At 37.8% G+C, this 22,085-nt stretch overlaps 1 protein-coding gene across 4 annotated transcripts in view; it reads right to left on the bottom strand.

Annotated features, from left to right (window-relative positions):
* LOC127626654 (supervillin-like) overlaps positions 1-22,085 on the bottom strand; it is a 77,346-nt gene that overhangs the window by 11,770 nt on the left and 43,491 nt on the right. For all 4 annotated transcript variants that reach the window (XM_052102636.1, XM_052102633.1, XM_052102634.1 and 1 more), the window contains exons 6-12: positions 19,271-19,409; positions 14,507-14,952; positions 13,964-14,090; positions 4,591-4,738; positions 4,142-4,225; positions 1,008-1,088; positions 715-898 (exon numbers count right to left, since the gene is read on the bottom strand). In XM_052102636.1, the coding sequence (XP_051958596.1) occupies positions 715-898; positions 1,008-1,088; positions 4,142-4,225; positions 4,591-4,738; positions 13,964-14,090; positions 14,507-14,952; positions 19,271-19,409 (1,209 nt within the window). The remainder of the gene's footprint in view (positions 1-714; positions 899-1,007; positions 1,089-4,141; positions 4,226-4,590; positions 4,739-13,963; positions 14,091-14,506; positions 14,953-19,270; positions 19,410-22,085) is intronic.

The raw sequence follows: 22,085 nt of genomic DNA, 5'->3' as shown, positions 1-22,085 counted from the left end.
CTCATAATTCATATTTTGACATGCGATTTTACTTCCACAACACAGATATGTCCAACAGATGCCTGCTTAGCTGAACATGTTATTGCAAGAGACAATTATGGTTTCTGTTTCCATGTATTTTGATATCAGGTATACTGAAGAAATTTCATGAAGTTATTGTGCATGTAATTGTATGAGGTTTTGCAATTTTTTAAAACCGGCAAAGGTTAACTGCTCTTTAGTAATTGATTGACAGGTGAATGGAGGGTGCTAAACTGCTAATCGAAGGAGCTTTTTGTTAGTTTCAGAACTAACAAACAGACTTGTGTTCAAGCACAACAAATGGAACAGAATGCAGATGTCTCAAGATGCATTTTTAAAATAAAAACTTCATATGCTGTGTTAAAAATGCACAATCAATTCACAAGACACTGAAGGTGCAATGGTCAAAGACATGTGTCTAGCATCCATTTACATTGAAAAATAATTAGACAAACAGCACAGATGGATGCAAAAACGTATCTGGCGTGAAAGGCCCCAAACACATTCCAATGCATAAGCGTTTACACATGTAATCGACCACCTCTGGTTAAAGTGGACCAATCTCAAAACGTATTTGACCCCATTTACACCCATCTTTAGTGTCATCCCATTTCAAATAGATTGACCAAAATGCATCTTAATATCAGGTGTAAACAGGGCCTTAATACCACAGAAAATATAACGGTGTCTCACTTTGGCGTGTCTGACTGGATAGTGCTGAAGTCCTCCTCCTCGTCCAGCAAGAGACTGGAGCTCAGGGTGGTTGGTGAAATGCAACTGTAGAACCGGCCAAATGTCTCCTCATCGTCCAGGGTCATCACCTCTTTCTCTTTCTCCTCCGTCACTTCAATGGTGGAGTTTTTAGTTCCCGAAATGCCTGCATGTTAAGTGGATTAAAGAAATATTAGAAACATGTCTCACTCAACTATATTATGTATCTATGCATATTTGATTAATATCTAGAGAACTTTAATCATACAAATCACCTTTATTATGAAGTCTATCCAAGAAGGACTCCAATTTGTCAAGTCTTTTGTCTCCCTCAGCATCAGGACAGGTGGAGATTTCTGTCAGAGAGAGACATTTCAACATGAAACATGGACACACTCAACTGAACTGACAAAACATCAATGACCATTTTTATGTGTACATCATTTTCTGATTAAGGTCCATTTTCTGTTCAATTTTTTATTTTGAAAAAGATGTTTTCATGCTTCAAATCTATTTGAGTATTCCTATATCCATGTAAACCACATATTCAGATAAAATCTAAGACATTCTTTTCCAGCAATTCTTTTGTGGAAATACTGAAGATGCTCTCGCTATTTTATAATGCTGCATTTCATTATAGTTTTAGTTTGCACGGTAAATTAGCCACCCCATTAATTCTCCTTCATGTTCTTAACAATAACACAACAGCACACAATGAATTGTAAAATGTACACTCCTGGGCAAAAATAAATAGATAAATGGGTCAAGCCCAAAATGGCAAAGCCATTTAAAAAAGATTTTAATGGTCTTCAAAAATTAATTGGTCATGAAATTAGCATGATTAAACAAATGCACTCCTGGTGCACTTCAGTGCCACCATTTGCTCATTAACTTATTCTGCAGTGAACTGGGAAAAGCTGGAAACAGGGAAATTCACTTAAATAGTCACCGTTAAATTGCACACTTCTTGTATGCAAAGGTAAAATCATGATAATGATTAAAATGTTTGATTTAAAATGAAAACTAACACATGTCTGGGTGTACAAAATCGTCCACAAATATTTCTGGAATGTTTTTTTTTCCATAAAAGATTAGTAATTAGTTGGTGATTTGCCATACCTGATGCCCATCAAAGTCCTGCTAACAAGCTAATAAATGGAACCAGGAGTGATAGAGCAGGGAGAGATCTACAATATGCAGTGTTGTGAGTCCCACGGTAAAGGAGTGAGTTAATTTGCTCCAAAAAAAGCAAAATATCATGCAGGGGCTGCTGTCAGAAACCTCATAGCTGGTCTCCATCAGGTCAACTGTAGATATTCTGAAGTTTACAAGACCATAAAGGCAGAGAAGATCCCTATTTCTCAATCAAATATTAAAAGGATATGTCAATGCTTTGAAACAACAGGAGACGTTGCCAGAAAGAAAGGATATGGAAGGCCCAAAGCCTCTTCATGCAGGGATGACCACATGCTGAAATGTATGGTTCTCAAAGACAGGAAAAAAAGGCTACAAAAACGGTCTGTCTCAGTAGAATATGGAAATTTTTATTCAGAGTGGTTCAGCTGAGTTGTGTGGAGTAATGAATCACGATTTGCATGGTAATGCTCCAGAGAGGTATTTTCGAAGATCTGGTGAGAAATATAATAGTGAATGCATCTCTACCACAGTGAAGCATGGAGGACAAGGTGTCATGGTGTGGGGAGCCTTTTCAGCTGCTGGTACTGGTGAGCTGCTTCACTGTGAAAAGTCAATTTATGCTTTGGATTTCAGGAGAATATTGCAGAAATGCTTTCTTCCCACAACTGAAAAGATGTTTTCTAAAGAGGAATGTTGAGATGTTTTTTTTTTTTTTTTTTACAAGACAATACACACACTGTAAAGACCACCAAGAAGTGGCTTGAGAACAAGACCATCAGGCTCATGTTCTGGCCTGGTCAGAGTCCAAATTTTAATGGGGAACATTTTTGAACTACTCATCAACTGTTTGAAGCCATCAACATTGAGTGAAACATTGACTCTTCTTTCTGTAAAAAGCTGTCTGCTGGTTTACCCACAAGGCTTAAACATTTAAAGAAATCAAAGGGGAAAACTACCCCATATTAGATACTTTATCTCTTTATTCAATTATTGCTAATTTCCTGACCAATGACTTGTGGATAAGAGCATTAAAAGCTTAATGTTTTGCCATTTTGGGATTGGCCCATTTTGTTTTGCCCAGGAGTTCAGGTCATAAAACTGTTACAGAGACAGGCCATTACATTTCTTTTTATGTCTGTAAAATCATCTTCCTTGTTCCAAAACTGTGTTTCTTTAATAGCTCACATTTTCAAAACTGTCTGTATCTAATATCACCAAGAATGATCTTTGTTCAGACATGCACAGATTTAAATTAATATTCGGTTACGCTGGATATTCTGATTTAGGTGTTTACTTTTGCAGAATTCTGATTAATACAGAAATGCTGCAGTGTTGGGTGTAATCCAACTTCAAAGTAATTACTTACTGTAATATAATTACTTTTTGTATAAAAAAAAAACAAATAGTGTAATGCATTACATTTTTGTAATCAGATTACAGTTACTGACTTTCATTTAATTTAAATAATTGTAAGTACATTATAGGGTTATGCTTATTTCTAATATACTATTTATGTAGAATACATGAACTATGGCCCTGTAATGAGTCACTGTGAAGGAGAAATGTGAGGTGCTGAATGTATGACTTGTGTGTACAAGAAATGAACAATGAACAAGAAATATAGACACTATTTTGAATTTGAAGTGTGGAAAAGTGTTTTAGAAAGTAACTTATAACAATAAACAAGTAATGTGATTAATTTTCCATTGAAGTAATTAGTAAAGTAATCTGATTACATTTTTTGAGAAATAATTTGTCATTCTTATTTTTTTCTTATTTTTAATTAACTTACCCAACACTGGGCATATGTCTGCAGTTTTTTCAGAATTGAAGAAACCAGATTATTGGTGTAATCTGGTTACGGCAATCAAGTTAAATTCTAATTAATATCCTAAATTTCTTGTGCAATTTCTCGTACATGTCAATGTGACATGTAAAAGGGCATTTACACTGACACTGATTAAATTGCAGGGGGTTGCATAGTTGCTCTACTACTATGCTGTGAGTAGACCTCTTACTAAACTACCGTATCTGTCCAACCGATCACATGAGCTCCACTGTCTGCACTCCTACTGGTTGTTATTACATTGTGTCACTACTTATTTGCATAAACTGAACTAATCTGAACTCAAATGAAAACTCAACTGTGTTGCTTTGCCAATGTTATCTGTTGCTCATATTGCCTCATATTACCAACCCGTTTTGTCACTGCAAATTACTCTCAGAGTTAACACCCCATGAGTATTCAAACAGGATTACAGAAGATGGGTACCTTCTAATGGTTTGACTGGTGTGCTGATAATGGCCTTCTTGCTGAGGATGATGGGGGCATCCTCTCTGTTAGGTGACACTAAGCCTAATGGGAAACATATGTCAACAAAAAAACATTCCACAGAAGCTTTATCACTGCCAACAACCACATGATGGACACTAAAACCCAATAGTCTGCTTAAAACATATGCAAACATTTATTTTAGATAGCTACACCCACTTCCATTGTCCAGTGAAATGGTTCACCTCTCTGTACGAGGCAAAAATCACTTAATGCATTAGCATATTAACTCTAGCACACTTAAAATACAAAACAGTCATACAGTGAAAAAAGTAACGACAACTAAATTAAACTGGAATGACAACTAGAAAATCAACTAAAATAAAAGCTCAACTGAAAATTCAAAACTAAAATAACCCAGAATCCAGGCAAATAATTTCTGGTCCCACCTCTCTTAGCCATTCGTCCAGCCACAGAGAACTGTGTGGAGTCATTAGAAGCTCCTTTGCCTCTAGACTTCCATTGTTCCTCTTTCTCCTGCAAAATCTTCATCCGCTCAGCTAGCGACATCTTTGGTTCTACATCTGCAGAAGACTTCTAAAGAGAAAAGATTAAAAAAAAACATGAATTGTTTGGTATTAAGCCATTCCACTCTGAAAGAGATATTGACAACAAGTTCAGATCATGCTGTATGAGTTTGTGCCTTACAAGAGGGAACTCTCTCCTCTGCTCTATTGGACATTAGCATTGAGTTCGCATTTGACATTTCTATCAAACTCGACTACAATTTTAGCAGATTATACAGGCTTGAAACAAACTTTTAATTCAAACAACAGAGGTTAGCAGCATCCAGCTGAGCTTTCAACTGTGAGAAACCAATATAGCACACTTATCAAAGTCAAACACTGAAAGCTCTGCATGTCGACAGGTTTAAGATTTATGGAAATCTTGCTCTTGCAACTACATTCTGCCACTGAAATAAATGACCATGGATGTATAATATAAAAAAGAATCTGTTCCCTGATTGATTCAGCAGAGACATGTTACATTAATAATTAATAATAATTCTTCGTATGAACACTGGTCCATTTTACAGCCTTGGCTAAATGGTCTGCAGTCCACTTGGCAAACGCAGATACATTTATCTTTGTCTTGCTTATGCGGTCCCATTCAGTTCATTGTAAATTTCATGGTGTTGACACACATTTACAAATACCTTTCCAGGGAATTTACAGGCCCAAAAATGCCTGGATATATTCAACAGGAAAACAGTTATTCGATTTAGCTGACATGTTCTGGGGGGAATTTTAATGAGAAAGACTGGAGTCTGCATGTGGATAAATTGCAATAGACATTTAAATCGTCGCTGTCTGATGAAAAACACGTATCTCCAAAAACACGATTTTCAAGAGCATGGAAAAACTCTCTCATAAACAATCTTGCAAGATACTTGTTAAACAGACAGCCTGATTAAACATCTTTTCATTGGTCATTTTGATGCACGATCCAAACAGTAGGAAGTGGTCATTTTGCGCATTACATCTATGGTAAAAAATGCCAAAAGTGGAGATGCAGGTTTTTCATCGCACAGCTTCGAAATGTAGGTTAGACACAACTTAAGTGCAATATGAAGTTGTATCTTCAGATTACATGGTGCATAGTGCAGTTGTGCAGTGTTTTGTGTGCAAAAAAACAGAACAGAATACCAAAAGGTATTGCAAAAACAATGATTGTTTAAACCTCCTACATGACTAGATTAAGGACAGGATAAGATGGGAAGAAGGGGGAAACAGGAATGTGAAATATTGAGAGACAGAATCAAACACGTGTTGTTGCACGGTCACCACAGCTCAACATTTCAACACCAACCACCATGCCATGTCTAAAAATTATCTGCAAAAAGCATTCTAAGAATTAAAATATAATCTGATCACCCTCAAGAAAATCAGCACTATGAAGTGTTGAAGTGAAATCAGTTGTCAGTCATCACCACTCTCACATTATGAATCTAGACACTTCATAAATATGGAGTATAAAAACACAGCTAATCAGTTATTGGAGCCTGTCACTCAGTGTGACTGAGAATGGACCCTCAAGACTGAGTTACTAAACTGAAGGCTTAAGGGCAACACTGCTTACCCTCTCCCCACATCTAGAACATGTGGTCATCGCAGGTGTCCCTTTCTATGCCAGAGTAGAAAAAAAGGCCCTTTAAATTCCAGGATTTAATATTCTGAGCCATGTTGATAAATAATATCTGACAAGCTCCCAGTCCCTTCGACAGGAATTTGAACGTGCACACATATGCACACACACACTTGTGCGCATACAAATGTGCCAGAAGCCATAAAGCTAAAGCAAATCATTACAGGGAAATTCCTGGTGCTTCGGGAGGAAGGAGGTACAATACTTGCCCAAAAGCCTCACAGGAAAAACATATTTCCTAGGAACTCTGTGTATGGCACAGCTAAAAAAACATTGTCTTATTCAGAACCCTGATTTTTTGTTATATCTATCAAGTCGATACAAAAAAATTTATCACATTAAAATACATTTACATTGCATTGCAAATCATATTTATTTTTGGTGAGAAAGACCCTCAAATAAAATTCAAAGACATTATTCTGGCAGACGAATAAAGCATTGAATAGATATTACAAATATTAGATTATAAATCAATAATCTAATAAATATAAGACAATATCTACATAGTTTGATCTATTTCCATGTCATTAAACATACGTCTATCACTGGCCTACAGTCCACAGCAAACTATTTTGCAATCAAGTTTGTCAAAGGTATGCAGCTTTTTTTATTGTTTATCTATGTACATAAGTCAGACATGCTGTTTTTCATCATTTTAAAACCCTGTGTCAAGTTAGAAATAGTTTGACTTTCTAAACAGCACTTCAAGACTATCGCAATCTGCTCCCTTCAGTTATGTTCCATCCAGCTGTTTTGAATGCAAGAACATGTCCAGTGTTAATGGCAAATGCATTTGCATTTAGGTGGTATTTCTTTCTTGAATGGACTTATTGAACTTATTGTTTAATTACTTGTACAAAATGTACTAATTAAATTGACAGCCCTAATAATATACTGACAGTCTTGGAGATCTGCCAATTTACCTTGGAACAATAAATCTCATACCATAGCCCAGCATTAATGCATTAATTATTTCAAACAAAACTAAAGGCTGCTCTTATGGGAAATACAAACAGTCAGTAACAGCAGATATAAGGAGCAATAGAGACAATAAATACCTATAATGCATAAAAAATAGAAAAACACAACCACAGAAATAAAGTGCAGTGTTACTCACCTGGGATTGGAAGACTACAAACTATGGTGAGGCAGAGAGGGAAAGCAGAGGAGATAGGGCAAGTGCCTGAAGTGAAGAAGGGAGGAAACAGAGGGTAAAGACAGAGGTTGAAAGGTCATTTTAAGCAAGGTTGGGTGAATTTCACGAAGAAAAATTATATTTTGCATAAATAAAATAAAGGCATTTTGTTATTTTGCATTGTGACATTATTTTCATGAAAATTAATGGAATTTCCCCCCAAATTCCCAATGTTTTCTTAGGCCATACAATTTTGTTTGAAAATTGCTATGTTTTGGCCTTCCATCCAAAATGCTCTTCCAAGTGGATACATTTGAAAATGCTGTCTTCGCATTGTAGTGTCAACAGTAGGGTTGCAGCGGTATACCGGATTCACGGTATACCACGGTTTGAAAATTGACGGTTATCATACCATGTACATTAGCTTATCTACAGTATCGTAAAAAAAAAAAATGCAACTGGACGGAGAATCTCACATGCGCATGCGCATCTCCTTTCCTCCTTGTCTGCCTGTCAGACTCGTCAACTTGCGTCTCACACACACACGCAGCGAAGAAAATGTCAGAGAGAAGCGAGGCGATGGGGTCTGACATGAGTGTGTGTGTGTGAGTTAAAGCAGTGTTTCTCAACTGATTTATTCGGACTGGGTCGCAGACAGCAGGGAAAGAGCAATGCCATGGTTGTCCCATTGAAGATATTTCGGCGGCCACCCAAGTGATAAGACTATTTAGGACTGCCAAGGCAGATTTAATGATAATCTCGCAAACAGCTAAAGCAGACATGGGGCAATTTACTGCCTCATTTATCAGGCTCATTTATCGTAAAAGCATTTTATTTTTCATTGGATATTTCAGTTAACTTGCATTGGGACATAACGGGTCTCCACAAGCATTTAACATGCTCATGGTTGCAGATAAGAGACGCATCACACCCAGTTTGAGATTTATACTTTTATACTAAATTGGAAATATTCCGCTTAATGTTATACTTATTTTGTGCAATCTGGCAACCATGCACGCGAGTGCGCTATTTCTATCTGGCTTTCCGCTTTGAACAATAGTTCAGTGCAATATTCTGCTCAAGGAAAAGTGTTATACGGCTACTCTGTGTCCATTCTTGAGGCTGATTGTGATGTTTGGTGCTACTAATTTTGCAGGTAAATCTTCTCGGCAATTAAATTAAATAAAAAAGTAGATCTCGGCATCATTGACACACGGAGGAGTAATCATTGACATGCGAGCAAAAGCAAGCCAGAGACAAATATGTATATGTATTTATTATTTGTGCAATTTAGAAATGTTGAAGTCCCTTCGTGCCTGTATGTCAATCTAACTCTTGCAGTAATCATTTATCATAGTCATGCAGTCTGTGTTATTCAGTTGTGTTCTGAAAGTCAAACGTTGACATCAACAACAAAAATAATGTCACTTGATGCATGTCCTTGTACTGGAAAACCATGAACAAAATATGCAACATAAAAGGAAATGCAAACCAAGATACATTAAATACAGGTTACGTTTAATCTATGGCAGGTCGCCACTTGATGTCCAATGTAAAATCTGTCCTGAAGCAAAACCAGTTGAGAAGCACGGAGTTAAAAGTTACAGACAGGAGCAGTCTGGCCTCACTGTCGCACACCTACAGTATATGTTAACTGTTAATAATCATAGGACATTACTTTAAAAGCTCACACAGCTGATGTTATTTTTCATTTAGTAGTTCATTTAACATGTAAACTAACATGCTTTAGTTATATAACATATTATAGATACATGCTATTTTTTATTTATAAAACGGTGACGTATTTTTTGTCATGTAACAAAGTCATGTGATCCATTCAACACAAAACAATCAAGATGGCACCCCATGTTGTATCAGAGCTATTATGCCTGGTATTCAGAGGACATTGCCACAAATCATGTGAATTAAAATATCGAAATGATTAAATAATGACATGTTCCTTTAATTGTCATAAAATTAATGTCACAATACAAAATATTGTAATAGTCTTAAAATTGGCCCAATTTTCTATGGGAAAAAAACATTTCTAATTTCTTGCTTTTGATTTTGGGGAGAATCATGCCCCCGACATTTCTTGACCGTTTTCGTGAGATTCAACCGGGATATATATCAGGGCAGAAAAAGAGAAATTGGAATAGACAGTGCAAGATAGCATCTCAAAACCAATGTCTCAAAAAAAAAACTGAACTCAAATAAAAATCACCTAGCCAACACAGCTTGCGCTCCCCAAACAAACCGTTCATCATGCGAGTCAATGACGGTTCAGCAGTGAGGCACAGAGGTTCAGAGGAATGATTAAATGGTCTCAGTGGATGACAGACTCATGAGTGAGGAGGTGCAAAGCTATGAGCCCCTCCAGGGGAATAGAACAGAGAAAGAGAGATTGAGAGAGAGTGAAAAAGAAAGACTGGGCTGATGTCATTGTTATGATTCGTAAGCAGGTTTCCAATAAAATGTAATTACATCTTGTGTTTTTATAGGGCTCTGTTTTAGCTGAGCTGACACTTACCAAATGCCCCTCCAGTAAGTAAAGTGTGAGAAATAAAAAAGATCAAAAGCAAAAGAGAGCAACAGACAGAGGGAAAGATAGAGGGAAATAGATGATCTGTTCCAAAACCTAGTGAGCTGCCTATGGAGGCAGCATTTTAAAGACCCCATGAAATTGCTTGAAAAGTACAGTATTCTGGTCTCAACAGGAAGTTAGAGTGGAACATATCAAAGAGCTAATCCTTTTTTTCTTTTTTTTTCTTTTTTTTAAATAGCCAGTAGGGGAGGGACATTCTCATTCTGGAGCATTTGATGTTCCAAAAGGAGGGCAACTTAATGAAGGTAAGATAAATTATTTTTGCCAAATCTTTAGACAGCATTGAATGTGTCCTTCACCAAGAAATCAATTACAGAATGCACATCAACAAACTCATTAACAAACAAACGTCAAGATGGAAATGTTGATTTTAAATGAACATAATTCATTCAATAATAAATAAAAATATTTCAGTCTAATTGACATTTTACCCACTAATTGTGTGCGTGCTTTGTATTTTTATGCTTATTAGAGTATCACTTTGTAAGCTTGGCAACATGCTAAAATCAAACACAAATAAAATCAACTGTGAGTCAATTCTCCCAACTGGAGCACTTTTTGTGTGGCATAGGAATCTGTTTTTGAGGCCATTTAGACCGAACATCATCTTGCAATAAAAAAAAAAGCTAGGTGCAGTGCAATAAATAGAATACATGTGTCACATAATGCATTTCCAAAGTTTACTTTTTACCTTGACACAGCATTTCTAAACCGGTGGGCTCATGCTTGAGATGCTGAAAACAGCACGACACAACAGTCAAAGATGTTCATCTAGCGCATTTTAAACAATTGAAAAACACTGCAGATGGACACAAAAATTTATTCAGAACTGCACATTCTTGTGCAAATTTTTTTAAAATAAGTTGCAATCTAACAAATAAAACAGCACAGGTGCCTCATAATGATTTTTAAATGTTTAATTTCTTACTTGACAAGGCATCTAAAAACATGACATTCTTGAGCGAGACACATCGTGGAATGTGAGGAAATGTGTTTCAAATCTTCTGTGTCTAGGTTATTGTCTCTGTCATTTTATTTATCTGAAAAGGAGCAACACGGTAATCCTAGAGACAATCCTCCACAGTGGTGATGCATCATTAGGCCTCATCATCTGACAAAATGAACAAACTATTTAGTCTTATTGAGCATGCAAAGCATTGTTCAGTGGGAGAGCTCAAGACTCCAGAAGACTGTAGCTTTCATCTCTGTGCTCCATTTGGTGTAAAGGGAATTATTGGAAAAATCTTTCAGGCGGTAGTATTGACTAATGCTGAACGAGACAAGGGTCTGTATCTTAGCACTGGTACTTATCACAGGTTGTGGCTTAGTGTGGCTTGGCTAACAAGAAGCAGTTATAAGTGGGATAGGGTGTTTTAAACAAGCACCCCTTACAACCGAAGGACTGCATTTTTTCTTTTCAATTCTTTCTTTTTAGGCCCACAGCGGGACAACATCTGCTCTGGTTTATGTTGAGTATTGAGAAACAGAATCTAAAGCAGATCTCATTACCCGTCTTCTCACAACTATAAAGATATTTCTTCTCTGTTGAGCAGTATTTCTGGTCACATTACACGATTACCGTGCAAGCTGCCCATGACGCCCATGCCTAAATCTGCCAATGCTCACGTTTGTTATTGGCTCTTAACTCTACATTCTGTGGTTTAACCATACCAGAGCATTTTTACAACTGTCAACATGTCACAATAATCGATAGATCCAACAGATGTCCCATAAGAAACTTCATTTGGGATATGTTAGCATCATGATGACAAAAACATGTGTTGTCTCCTGAATTTTCTAAAGTTGAGGAATTGGGAAGGAGTCAGGTCAGTCCTAACCTCACTGACCAATCATACTGCTCAGTTCCTGATCTTCAGCCAGACAGACAGTGATTGCCTCAGCATGAAGCCCAGACCAATGGAAGATTATTCAGAGAAATTTGGGATAAGTATGTTTTTCTGCAACACTGATTAATGGGGGTGGAGTGGGGGTATTTGCTTCTCAAAATGGGACTAGATTTGGGATTAATTCCTTTTAATACGAGACACACTAATTCTTATTTAGTAGTGCTAAGTAGCAGGAAAAACCTTGTCTTGTTTTCAGGAATACTGTAGACTGAGGTGTATTAATTTATTAAAAGTGTTAAGATGATCTTAAAGGGATAGTTCACCCAAAAATGTATTCTCTCATAATTTACTCACCCTCATGCCATCCCAGATGTCTGGCTTTCTTTCTTTTGCTGAACACAAAGATTTCTAGAAGAATATTTCAGCTCTGTCGGCCCATACAATGCAAGTGAATGGTGACCAGACCTTTGAAGCTCCAAAAATCAGCCAAGACCTATCCAAGACTCCAGTGGTTAAATCCATGTCTTCAGAAGCAATATGATCTCCACTTTCAGGTTCACATTTTAAAAGTAAAAGTAGAGATATATCGTAAAAAAGGATGTAAATATTGATCTTCTCGCCCACACTTATCATACCGCTTCTGAAGACATAGATTTAACCACTGGAGTCAAATTGATTACATTTATGTGGCCTTTATGTGTTTTTTGGAGCTTCAAAGGTCTGGTCACCATTCACTTGCATTGTATGGAGCTACAGAGCTGAGATATTCTTCTAAAAATCTTAATTTGTGTTCTGCAAAAGAAAGGCATACACATCTGGGATTACGTAAATACATTTAAATTTTGGGGTGAACTATCCAGTTAATGCGAGTGGTATTGAAATAAACAGTTGACACAAAAATGAAAATTCTGTTATTATATACCCTTATACTGTTCCAAATTTGTATGCTGATACTTTTCTCTATGGAGCACAAAAATAGAATTTTTGAAGAATCTTAACACAGCTTTTTACATACAGAGATGGTTCATAGTGACAACTATGAGTAAATAAAGTCAGAATTTTCATTTTTGCTGAACTATTTAAGAGACCGTTTCAGTTTTATCTGTAAAGCACTTCTTAAAAAGATTTTGTTCCAAAGCAGATTACCAGGAAATATATAGAAAAAAAAAGGAAAATAAGTGCCCAGTGTGCAAGACAATGGCAACAGTGGCAAGGAAAAACTCTCTAATAAGCCATATAGATGAAAAAGAATCCTTGAGAGGGACCAAGACTCTGGCTAACACCAGAGGCTGCGTTACCTGCAAGATCTTTGCCATTTTCAGAATTTTAATAACATAGATGAAACAAACTTAATTTATACTTATTTATAATAACAAATATATAGTTATTTATTTAAAGCAGGCTGAAAGAGGGATGTGGGTGAGGATTTGTGGAAAGAAACAAGAGATTACAAGAGTGTGTGTCTAATGAAATTATTCATAGGACATTGTTCATTAAATTGGGAGACCAGATCACAGAACAGCTGTGTGTTTTCTTTTGCCTCTTATGTATGAAAGTGAATGAGAATTTGAAAATCAATAGCTCAAGTTAAAAGCCAGAGAGAGAGCACAGCTGACCATATTTTTGTTTGGGTGTGACTATGCAGGCATGTAACTGGAAATGCTGATTGGGTTTCAAGAATCAGTAAAGCTTATGTAAATCCTCTATCCTTGCCCAAACCCCTCTCTCGGCAGGAGGGCCCAGCAGGGTAACTTGCCGATTCAGCACTGGAAACAAACTCTTCCAACCCCACCCGCCCAGTGGAATCTCCATCCCATGAACAGCTCCTCTCCTCAGGAGAGCTTCTACCACAAGACCATTGTTTCATACAGTCTCCACCCTACAGTCAAACAAGGCTGACACTACATTAACCCCAAACCGGTTCCTTTTTACACACAAAGAACAAAAGTGTACCGTGACATTTTTAATGAGAGTTCCAATTTAGCCCATTGTTGATATGAATGTATTTTGGTGTGCATGTATGTGGGTACCTTCTTCTTCCAGGTATTCTCACTTTCCTGCAGCTTGGAGTAGCGGTCAGCCAGGGGCGTCTGGACCACATTGGTGGCTTTATTCTTCTTCTGCCAGTCATCATCACCACCCTTAAACTCTGCCAGCCTGCCAAACAGAGAGGGAAAGTGCTATAGAGACAGACAGATACAGTGCACTTTACACTTAAGGCATTTCTGTGTTTAGATTGTGTCAGCATTATTACAAATATTCCTCTAATGCTCTGGATTCATTCACTGCTGGGATAGCATTCTGAATGAAGGTTAAAAGCTTAAGCAGAACTATGGCCTAGCGGTTAGCGCATATACTCCATACATGCAGAGCCTTGGTGCTCATGTTGGAGATACAGGTTCAAATCTGGTCTGTGTTGTTTCCTGATCCCATTCCCAGCCTCTTCTCCACCCACCCAACTAAAAATATTGAAGCATCCACCAACAACCACCATTCAAAATTACATTTCAATAACTAGACTATATAGATCTTAAAAGATAATAATTTTGTAAAGTAAATGTCTCCCATCATACCTTTCTTTTAGAGAGGAGCTCATGCTCCAATCCAAGCTGTCCAACTCCTCCCCCTCTTCAGATTGGGAGACGGAGGGAGTTTTGTCCACAGAATCTGGGGATGGTGTGCGAGGAGTCTCACTTGAGCTGCTTTCCTCTCTCAGCAGCCTCCTCCCCTCTGTATCCTCCTCCTCCTCCTCATTTCCATCAAAAACACTAAAATCCTCATTGGTTTTGGTGGTAGGAGTCATGTTCCTCTCCGGTTCATCGGGTTCTGTGTCCAGGCTGGTGGAGCGGCTCATCTTCAGAATGCCTTTGATGCTGCGCTGAGCTGAGTCTTGTCTCTGTAGGCCTGGTGTGGTGGCCTTCGCCTCTTCTTCCATCTTCAGAGCTTCAGAGGGAGCATTTGACTCTTGGGAGCTCGCAGAATGCTGTCTCTCTCTCAGTCTTGGTTCACTCTGTTTTGCCTAGAAAATAAACGTAAAGCAAAAGCATATAAGTTAGAGGCAGTTTGGTCCGAGCTGGATCGAGTCTGACATTATGGTCTCATCTAAACCCCCTCGGAGCTCTGACAAATCTCGTTTTTTCATTTCTTTTTCTATCTCTCTCCCTCTCCCATTGCATGTCTGCAGGTTAGGGCTTGGCGATATATTGAATATATACAATGTTATTTCAATTAACCGATTCAAAAATCTGTTGTATCTGGCATGACAACATTAGCAGCAGATCTTTGGGATCAAAATCCCGTCAAAAGTATTGCGGTCACGGATCCAAAAATAATAAGCGTGAATCAAAAAATATTGAGCGCATATAAAATAATAAGTGCAAAAATAAATAAAAAGCACAGATCACAGAGCATGAATCAAAAATATATAAACACGTTTAAAATATACTGCAAAAAAATAAACAACAGAAAAATTTAAGCAGTCATCAGAATTGCAAACAAAATCATGTTTTCCTTGGTTATATTACTGTTTTTTGTGCTCTGACAATTTTGCTCATGTTTTCATTTTTTGGAATGCTTACGCTGTATTTTTCTTTGCTTATGTTACCAAGTTCTGCACTTGATTTTCAAAAACGTGTGAGTAGAGTTTCATGTACTGTAAATCAGGGGGCATTTTTCATCCCTATTGGTCAACTGGTTCTTGATCGACAGCTCCTCCTCTAGTCAATCATTCGAAGAGGAGAGGTGACGTCACTTCAATGCAACTCCAACGGCTGCTGCTGCTCAATATTATATTATTTGTGGTTGATAGATACACTGCTTGTGTCTGTTTTGAGTATTTTCTGCCAGCTCTAGGAAACAATGTGTTGTCCGAGTAGGACATTATCATAGTCCGTTAACACATGTATCGAGTCAGCTGAATTTAATTAGCAGAGTCTTTAGTTTAGGCACATACCGCAGATCCTTGTTATTCTAGCTGTAAGTTTGTCCAGATACTCAGGTGACATTTTACCCCACATTTCCTGAAGCACTTGCCATAGATGTGGCTGTCTTTTCGGGCACTTCTCGCGCACCTTAAAGTCTAACTGATCCCACAAAAGATCTATGGGGTTAAGATCCATAACACTCTTTTCCAATTATCTGTTGTCCAATCTCTGTATTTCTTTGCCCACTCTAACCTTTTCTTTTTGTTTTTCCTGTTTCAAAAGTGTTTTTCAAAAGAGTCTTCTCTCTACTGCTGTATATGAAACTGGTGTTGAGCGGGTAGAATTCAATGAAGCTGTCAGCTGAGGACATGAGAGGGTCTATTTCTCAAACTAGAGACGCTGATGTACTTAACCTCTTGTTTAGTTGTACATCTGGCCTTCCACATCTCTTTCTGTCCTTGTTAGAGCCAGTTGTCCTTTGACTTTGAAGACTGTAGTGTACACCTTTGTATGAAATCTTCAGTTTTTTGGAAATTTCAAGCATTGTAGCCTTCATTCCTCAAAACAATGATTGACTGACGAGTTTCTAGAGAACGCGGTTTCGTTTTTTGCCATTTTTGACCTAATATTGACCTTAAGACATGCCAGTCTATTGAATACTGTGGCAACTCAAAAAGATCATGTTAAGCTTCATTTAACGAATCAGATATCTTTTGTCTGTGTTTGATATAATGGCAAGTGATTTTCTAGTACTAAATTAGCAATTTAGCATGATTACTCAAGGATGAGTTGTTGGAGTGATGGCTGTTGGAAATGAAGCTTGTCTAGATTTGATCAAAAATGACTTTTTTCAAATAGTGATGGTGCTGTTTTTTACATCAGTAATGTCCGGACTATACTTTGTGATCATTTAAATGCCACATTGGTAAATTAAAGTACCAATTTCCTTCCAAAACAGCAAAATCTGTACATTATTCCAAACTTTTGGCCGCCAGTGTGTATATATATTTATAAAGCTCATTCTGATCTGTTCTGAGATATCCATCACTGCTTAAGAAAGTTTTTGTCAGCAATTACAAGAAAAATGCAAATAACAGACTGCAGCTCTCCTTTTGGGGTAAAAGACCTTGCAAAACGTCACAAGTGCTGACCTAGAGACCCTTAATTTCCTTCTTCTGAATACAGGCACCCAAACTCTCTTCCCAGAAAGAGAAAGAAAGAGAGAGAGCGAGACAGAAACAGAGTGTGAGTGAAGGAGTAAAAAGCATGGCTGGTGGTCTGCTTTACTGCAACACAACCAAACACACTCTCAGAGAAGGGAGGAATGCAGAGGCACAGTGACTCATAGAGAGAGAGAGAGAGAGAGAGAGAGAGAGAGAATGAGGGAGGAGGGTTTATCTGAGCGTCTGTTTTGTTGCAGAAACAGTATGGTGTCATGAGGGAATTGAGAGGATGTCTGGAGCCACTGTACATCCACATTAATGAAAACACTACAGTAACGCAGAGATAAATGAGGAGTGTTATGAGAAGACATAACTGTCAGAGAAGCACAGTTCAAGCTCTGTTCCAAAACATAGCAAGCTGCCTATCAAGACAGCATTTTAATTTATGCTACAATTATGCTACTTTCTTTTTGTGACATTTTTACAGGCATCTCATGTACTGTATCTTTCATGAAGGCAATCCAATAATGTATTTTGACAGTCTCAGTAAAAACATTCATTCAAAATAGCAGCGGATTCAAGAGAAATGTTGATAAATAAACAAAGTACACTCACCTAAAGGATTATTAGGAACACCTGTTAAATTTCTCATTAATGCAATCATCTAATCAACCAATCACATGGCAGTTGCTTCAATGCATTTAGGGGTGTGGTCCTGGTCAAGACAATCTCCTGAACTCCAAACTGAATGTCAGAATGGGAAAGAAAGGTGATTTAAGCAATTTTGAGCGTGGCATGGTTGTTGGTGCCAGACGGGCCGGTCTGAGTATTTCATAATCTGCTCAGTTACTGGGACTTTCACGCACAAACATTTCTAGGGTTTACAAAGAATGGTGTGAAAAGGAAAAACATCCAGTATGCGGCAGTCCTGTGGGCTGAAAATGCCTTGTTGTTGCTAGAGGTCAGAGGAGAATGGGCCGACTGATTCAAGCTGATAGAAGAGCAACTTTGCCTGAAATAACCACTCGTTACAACCGAGGTATGCAGCAAAGCATTTGTGAAGCCACAACACGCACAACCTTGAGGTGGATGGGCTACAACAGCAGAAGACCCCACCGGTACCACTCATCTCCACTACAAATAGGAAAAAGAGGCTACAATTTGCAAGAGCTCACCAAAATTGGACAGTTGAAGACTGGAAAAATGTTGCCTGGTCTGATGAGTCTCGATTTCTGTTGAGACATTCAGATGGTAGAGTCAGAATTTGGCGTAAACAGAATGAGAACATGGATCCATCATGCCTTGTTACCACTGTGCAGGCTGGTGGTGGTGGTGTAATGGTGTGGGGGATGTTTTCTTGGCACACTTTAGGGCCCCTTAGTGCCAATTGGGCATCGTTTAAATGCCATGGCCTACCTGAGCATTGTTTCTGACCATGACCATCCCTTTATGGCCACCATGTACCCATCCTCTGATGGCTACTTCCAGCAGGATAAAGCTCAAATCATTTAAAATTGGTTTCTTGAACATGACAATGAGTTCACTGTACTAAAATGGCCCCCACAGTCACCAGATCTCAACCCAATAGAGCATCTTTGGGATGTGGTGGAAAGGGAGCTTCATGCCCTAGATGTGCATCCCACAAATCTCCATCAACTGCAAGATGCTATCCTATGAATATGGGCCAACATTTCTAAAGAATGCTTTCAGCACCTTGTTGAATCAATGCCACGTAGAATTAAGGCAGTTCTGAAGGCGAAAGGGGGTCAAACACAGTATTAGTATGGTGTTCCTAATAATCCTTTAGGTGAGTGTATATTTAAATAAATACGAAAAAGTATCAATTAAATAAATAATATCTAAAAAAATATTTTGCAGATTAATTAATCAGATTCATATATATACATATTTGCTGAGAAAGCGCAACAGCAATGTGCCAATTTAATAATATTTGTAGCTAATAGAAAGCAAGAAGTACTCTAGACTCTGTTGAATCGATTTTATACCATGTTTAAATCCATTAAACAAAATTCTGCAGATTTTCCCACAAATTCTGGGTCCGCTGATGCCTCACCATGACAGAACACAACATTAGCACAGCACTGATCAGCAAAGCTTTGGTTAATGTGGTTTCTCTGGAACACTCAAACACTTTATCTGATGATCTGGAATACTGAACCAGTGTGGAGCAGACAGATATATCATGAAATCATCCTCAGTCTCGGCTGTTGCACAGTACTAACTGCTTTACCTTCTCATCTTCCATCCCTTCCTCCTCATCCTCATCTCCTGCAGTGAAGGCCTGAGAGCAGGAGATTTTCTCCTCATCCTGTCTTTCTTCAGAACTTTTCTCACCCTCATCTGATGAGGAAAACTGGGAGTGACTGTCACTGCAGACATAGACAGAGACAAGAGATACACTTTTTGAAAAACTTTTGCTAGTAATATACTAGGAGATTTTTAAACAAAACACATCATACCAAAAATTCCCAAGCAGGAGGTACTTAAACAGAGTCCAAATGGGGGAATTAAAGATTTCAATTTTTCTTTTGTTAAGCCTGTAATTCATTGTTACCTTTAAGTTGTAACATAAACTGTGTACAAATGTCTTACTTGTTGAGCTTCTATTGTACAGTATTTAAATTTCACTATAAAAAGAGTGCAAATGACTTTCCTTCTGTTAAACATCCCATTTGGAATAAATGTATACACAAATTTGCCCTCAGGTCTTTCTTAGAGGAAGTTTCTTTATGTTTGCACCAAGAAATCTCAAAACCTGAGACAAAAAAGCTCAGGTGTTATTTTAAAGAGAGAGAAAGCTACTAGCCAAGTTTGTTCTTCATCCAGGTCTGATGGTTTTAGTTTAAATGTGAATCATTGTAACAATGGGCACTTTATTAAAGTTAATAGTTGATAGTGCTAAATGGTATCCACTTTGAGCCTAAAGGAACACATTTCTGGTTTTGTGTCGATTAAGGTTGTGAGCATTACCATTAATTAGCCTAACTGATCCTTTGGGTCAAATAAACAAATGAAAACAGCTGCTATAATAATGTTCTGTAATGTTTTTTCATAAAAATCAGGCAGCTTTCCAAATGTAATCATTGTGAATGTTTACACATATTAAAGTGAGTCATAGTGATGTTTGCAGCCAATGAACAAAAGTGAGGAAGAGCATTTGGTTCAAACTCCACCAAAGGGAAGACACACACTCAACGCAAAAACCCAAAGAACACACAATAGACTTAAGTAATATCACACGAGGAAGAGTGCTGTAGTTGGCCACAGTTAGTCACAGCCGTGCTGATTTAGGACCATATAGCACAATTGCGAGTTTGATATTGCTTAAGTACAACAGTTAAATGAACAAGTAAACAAAAATGAGGAAAAAACTTTCAAAGTTGATCAGAATCTGCCATTGCTAGTTCAAAAGATGCATACAAGCCTCCGCAAGTATCATTCATTATAGAAACCGTTCTCACCGCTACCATGTTCAGAAACTTCGGTAAAATGTAAGCACCTTGAGTTTGTGTGTTTAATCAGTCTATTGTGATAAGTCTTAATGCTGAAGCTGTAGTGTAGTAGTAATCTGAGCGATCATGGAGTGAGGCAATGCCGATGACTTCAAAGAAACTGCACATTGACTGTCAGCGCTGACTCAGTGCACGTCAACTTAACTGGCTCATAACACAAAAATTGTCAAAAACATCCTATTTTCTCTGTGTAAAAATACATGTCTCATCGGGGGTCCCCCCAAGTATTTCACAGTAGCCGGTGAGCAAGAGTCATTCACTACAGAAACGGTTCTCTCCTTCGCCATGTTGATTAGATCTCCTCACACCGTGGAAACTCCGGTATTAGCCAAAAAACCTGGAGTATGTGTTTGATTATTACGTCTGTTGTGTCTCTCAGCTGTGTAGTAGTAATCAGAACGATCATGGAGTGAGTAACAATGCAGATCATTTCAAAGAAACCATTTGCTGACTGATGTGTGCTGACTCAATGCACATCAAACTTTTCTGGCTCATAACAATAAGAAGATACACATCTAGCTCTTTTACATATCTGCGCTGCTCTTACACTTTAGTTTGGAATGCCACAAGCGAAATGAAGCGTCTGAGGGTTGATGATGTGAGATATCTCATGGCACGTCTCTCGTCCAATCAGATTTGAGGACCGGAGCTAACTGTTGTATATAATATACAGTATAATATTGCTTCTTAACTGCTTTTGCTTCAGGGCCCAAATTTTACATTGTACATTAATTGGACAATGCAGTACCAAAATTCATTGTACAAAAGCAAACAAAAATCTAAAATGTAAATGTATTAACATTACAAATAAATAAAAAGGCCCAAACATATGCAAAATAATTATCATGACCTAGGCTAAATTGTAAAATTGGCAATTCTGGTTTCTATTAAATACATATTTTTTATACCTGGCCTAGTGTTGTTCTTAGTTTTTGAGGACGAGGATATGTCAGACAGCTTTTCCATATGGCATCTACCTAATTTTGCTAGCTTCAAACATGTGACAGATGAATTTGCATCACATTTGATTGGACTGCGTTTGATTGGACAACCTTTGATATTAAGATATAGGAACTGTTTTTTCCCTCTCTTTAAAGGTTGATGAGTCTGTTTACAATATGCTGCCACCCTACACATACTCACATGGCAAGGTGCTTTTTATTATTTGCATTAGTATTCCATTAGTAGTATTGTCCATGACATCAGAGCAGATCTATGACCCATTTTGGGGTTGTGACACCATGATCCACAATATTAACTCACACTAGCTGATAAGTGAATACGCAAACATCATACTGTCATTCATAACACACAAACCTAAAACCACACATGCAAACAATCACCCTTATGTTTTACACCCTCACTTCAAAGCAATCTGTGTGAGTCCAAACCTCTGAACTAGGACTGTAAAGCTACACCCAGAAGATAAAAGCACTATAAACTTAAGATCTGAAAACTGCCGCTCAAAGTGAATTGTATGCCAATGAACCAGAAACACACACACACACTTATATGTGTATGTTGAGTGTAGAG

The sequence above is a fragment of the Xyrauchen texanus genome, chromosome 33 (genome assembly GCF_025860055.1).
Source record: "Xyrauchen texanus isolate HMW12.3.18 chromosome 33, RBS_HiC_50CHRs, whole genome shotgun sequence".
NCBI lineage: Eukaryota > Metazoa > Chordata > Actinopteri > Cypriniformes > Catostomidae > Xyrauchen > Xyrauchen texanus.
This window is presented reverse-complemented; position numbering and strand designations above follow the sequence as displayed.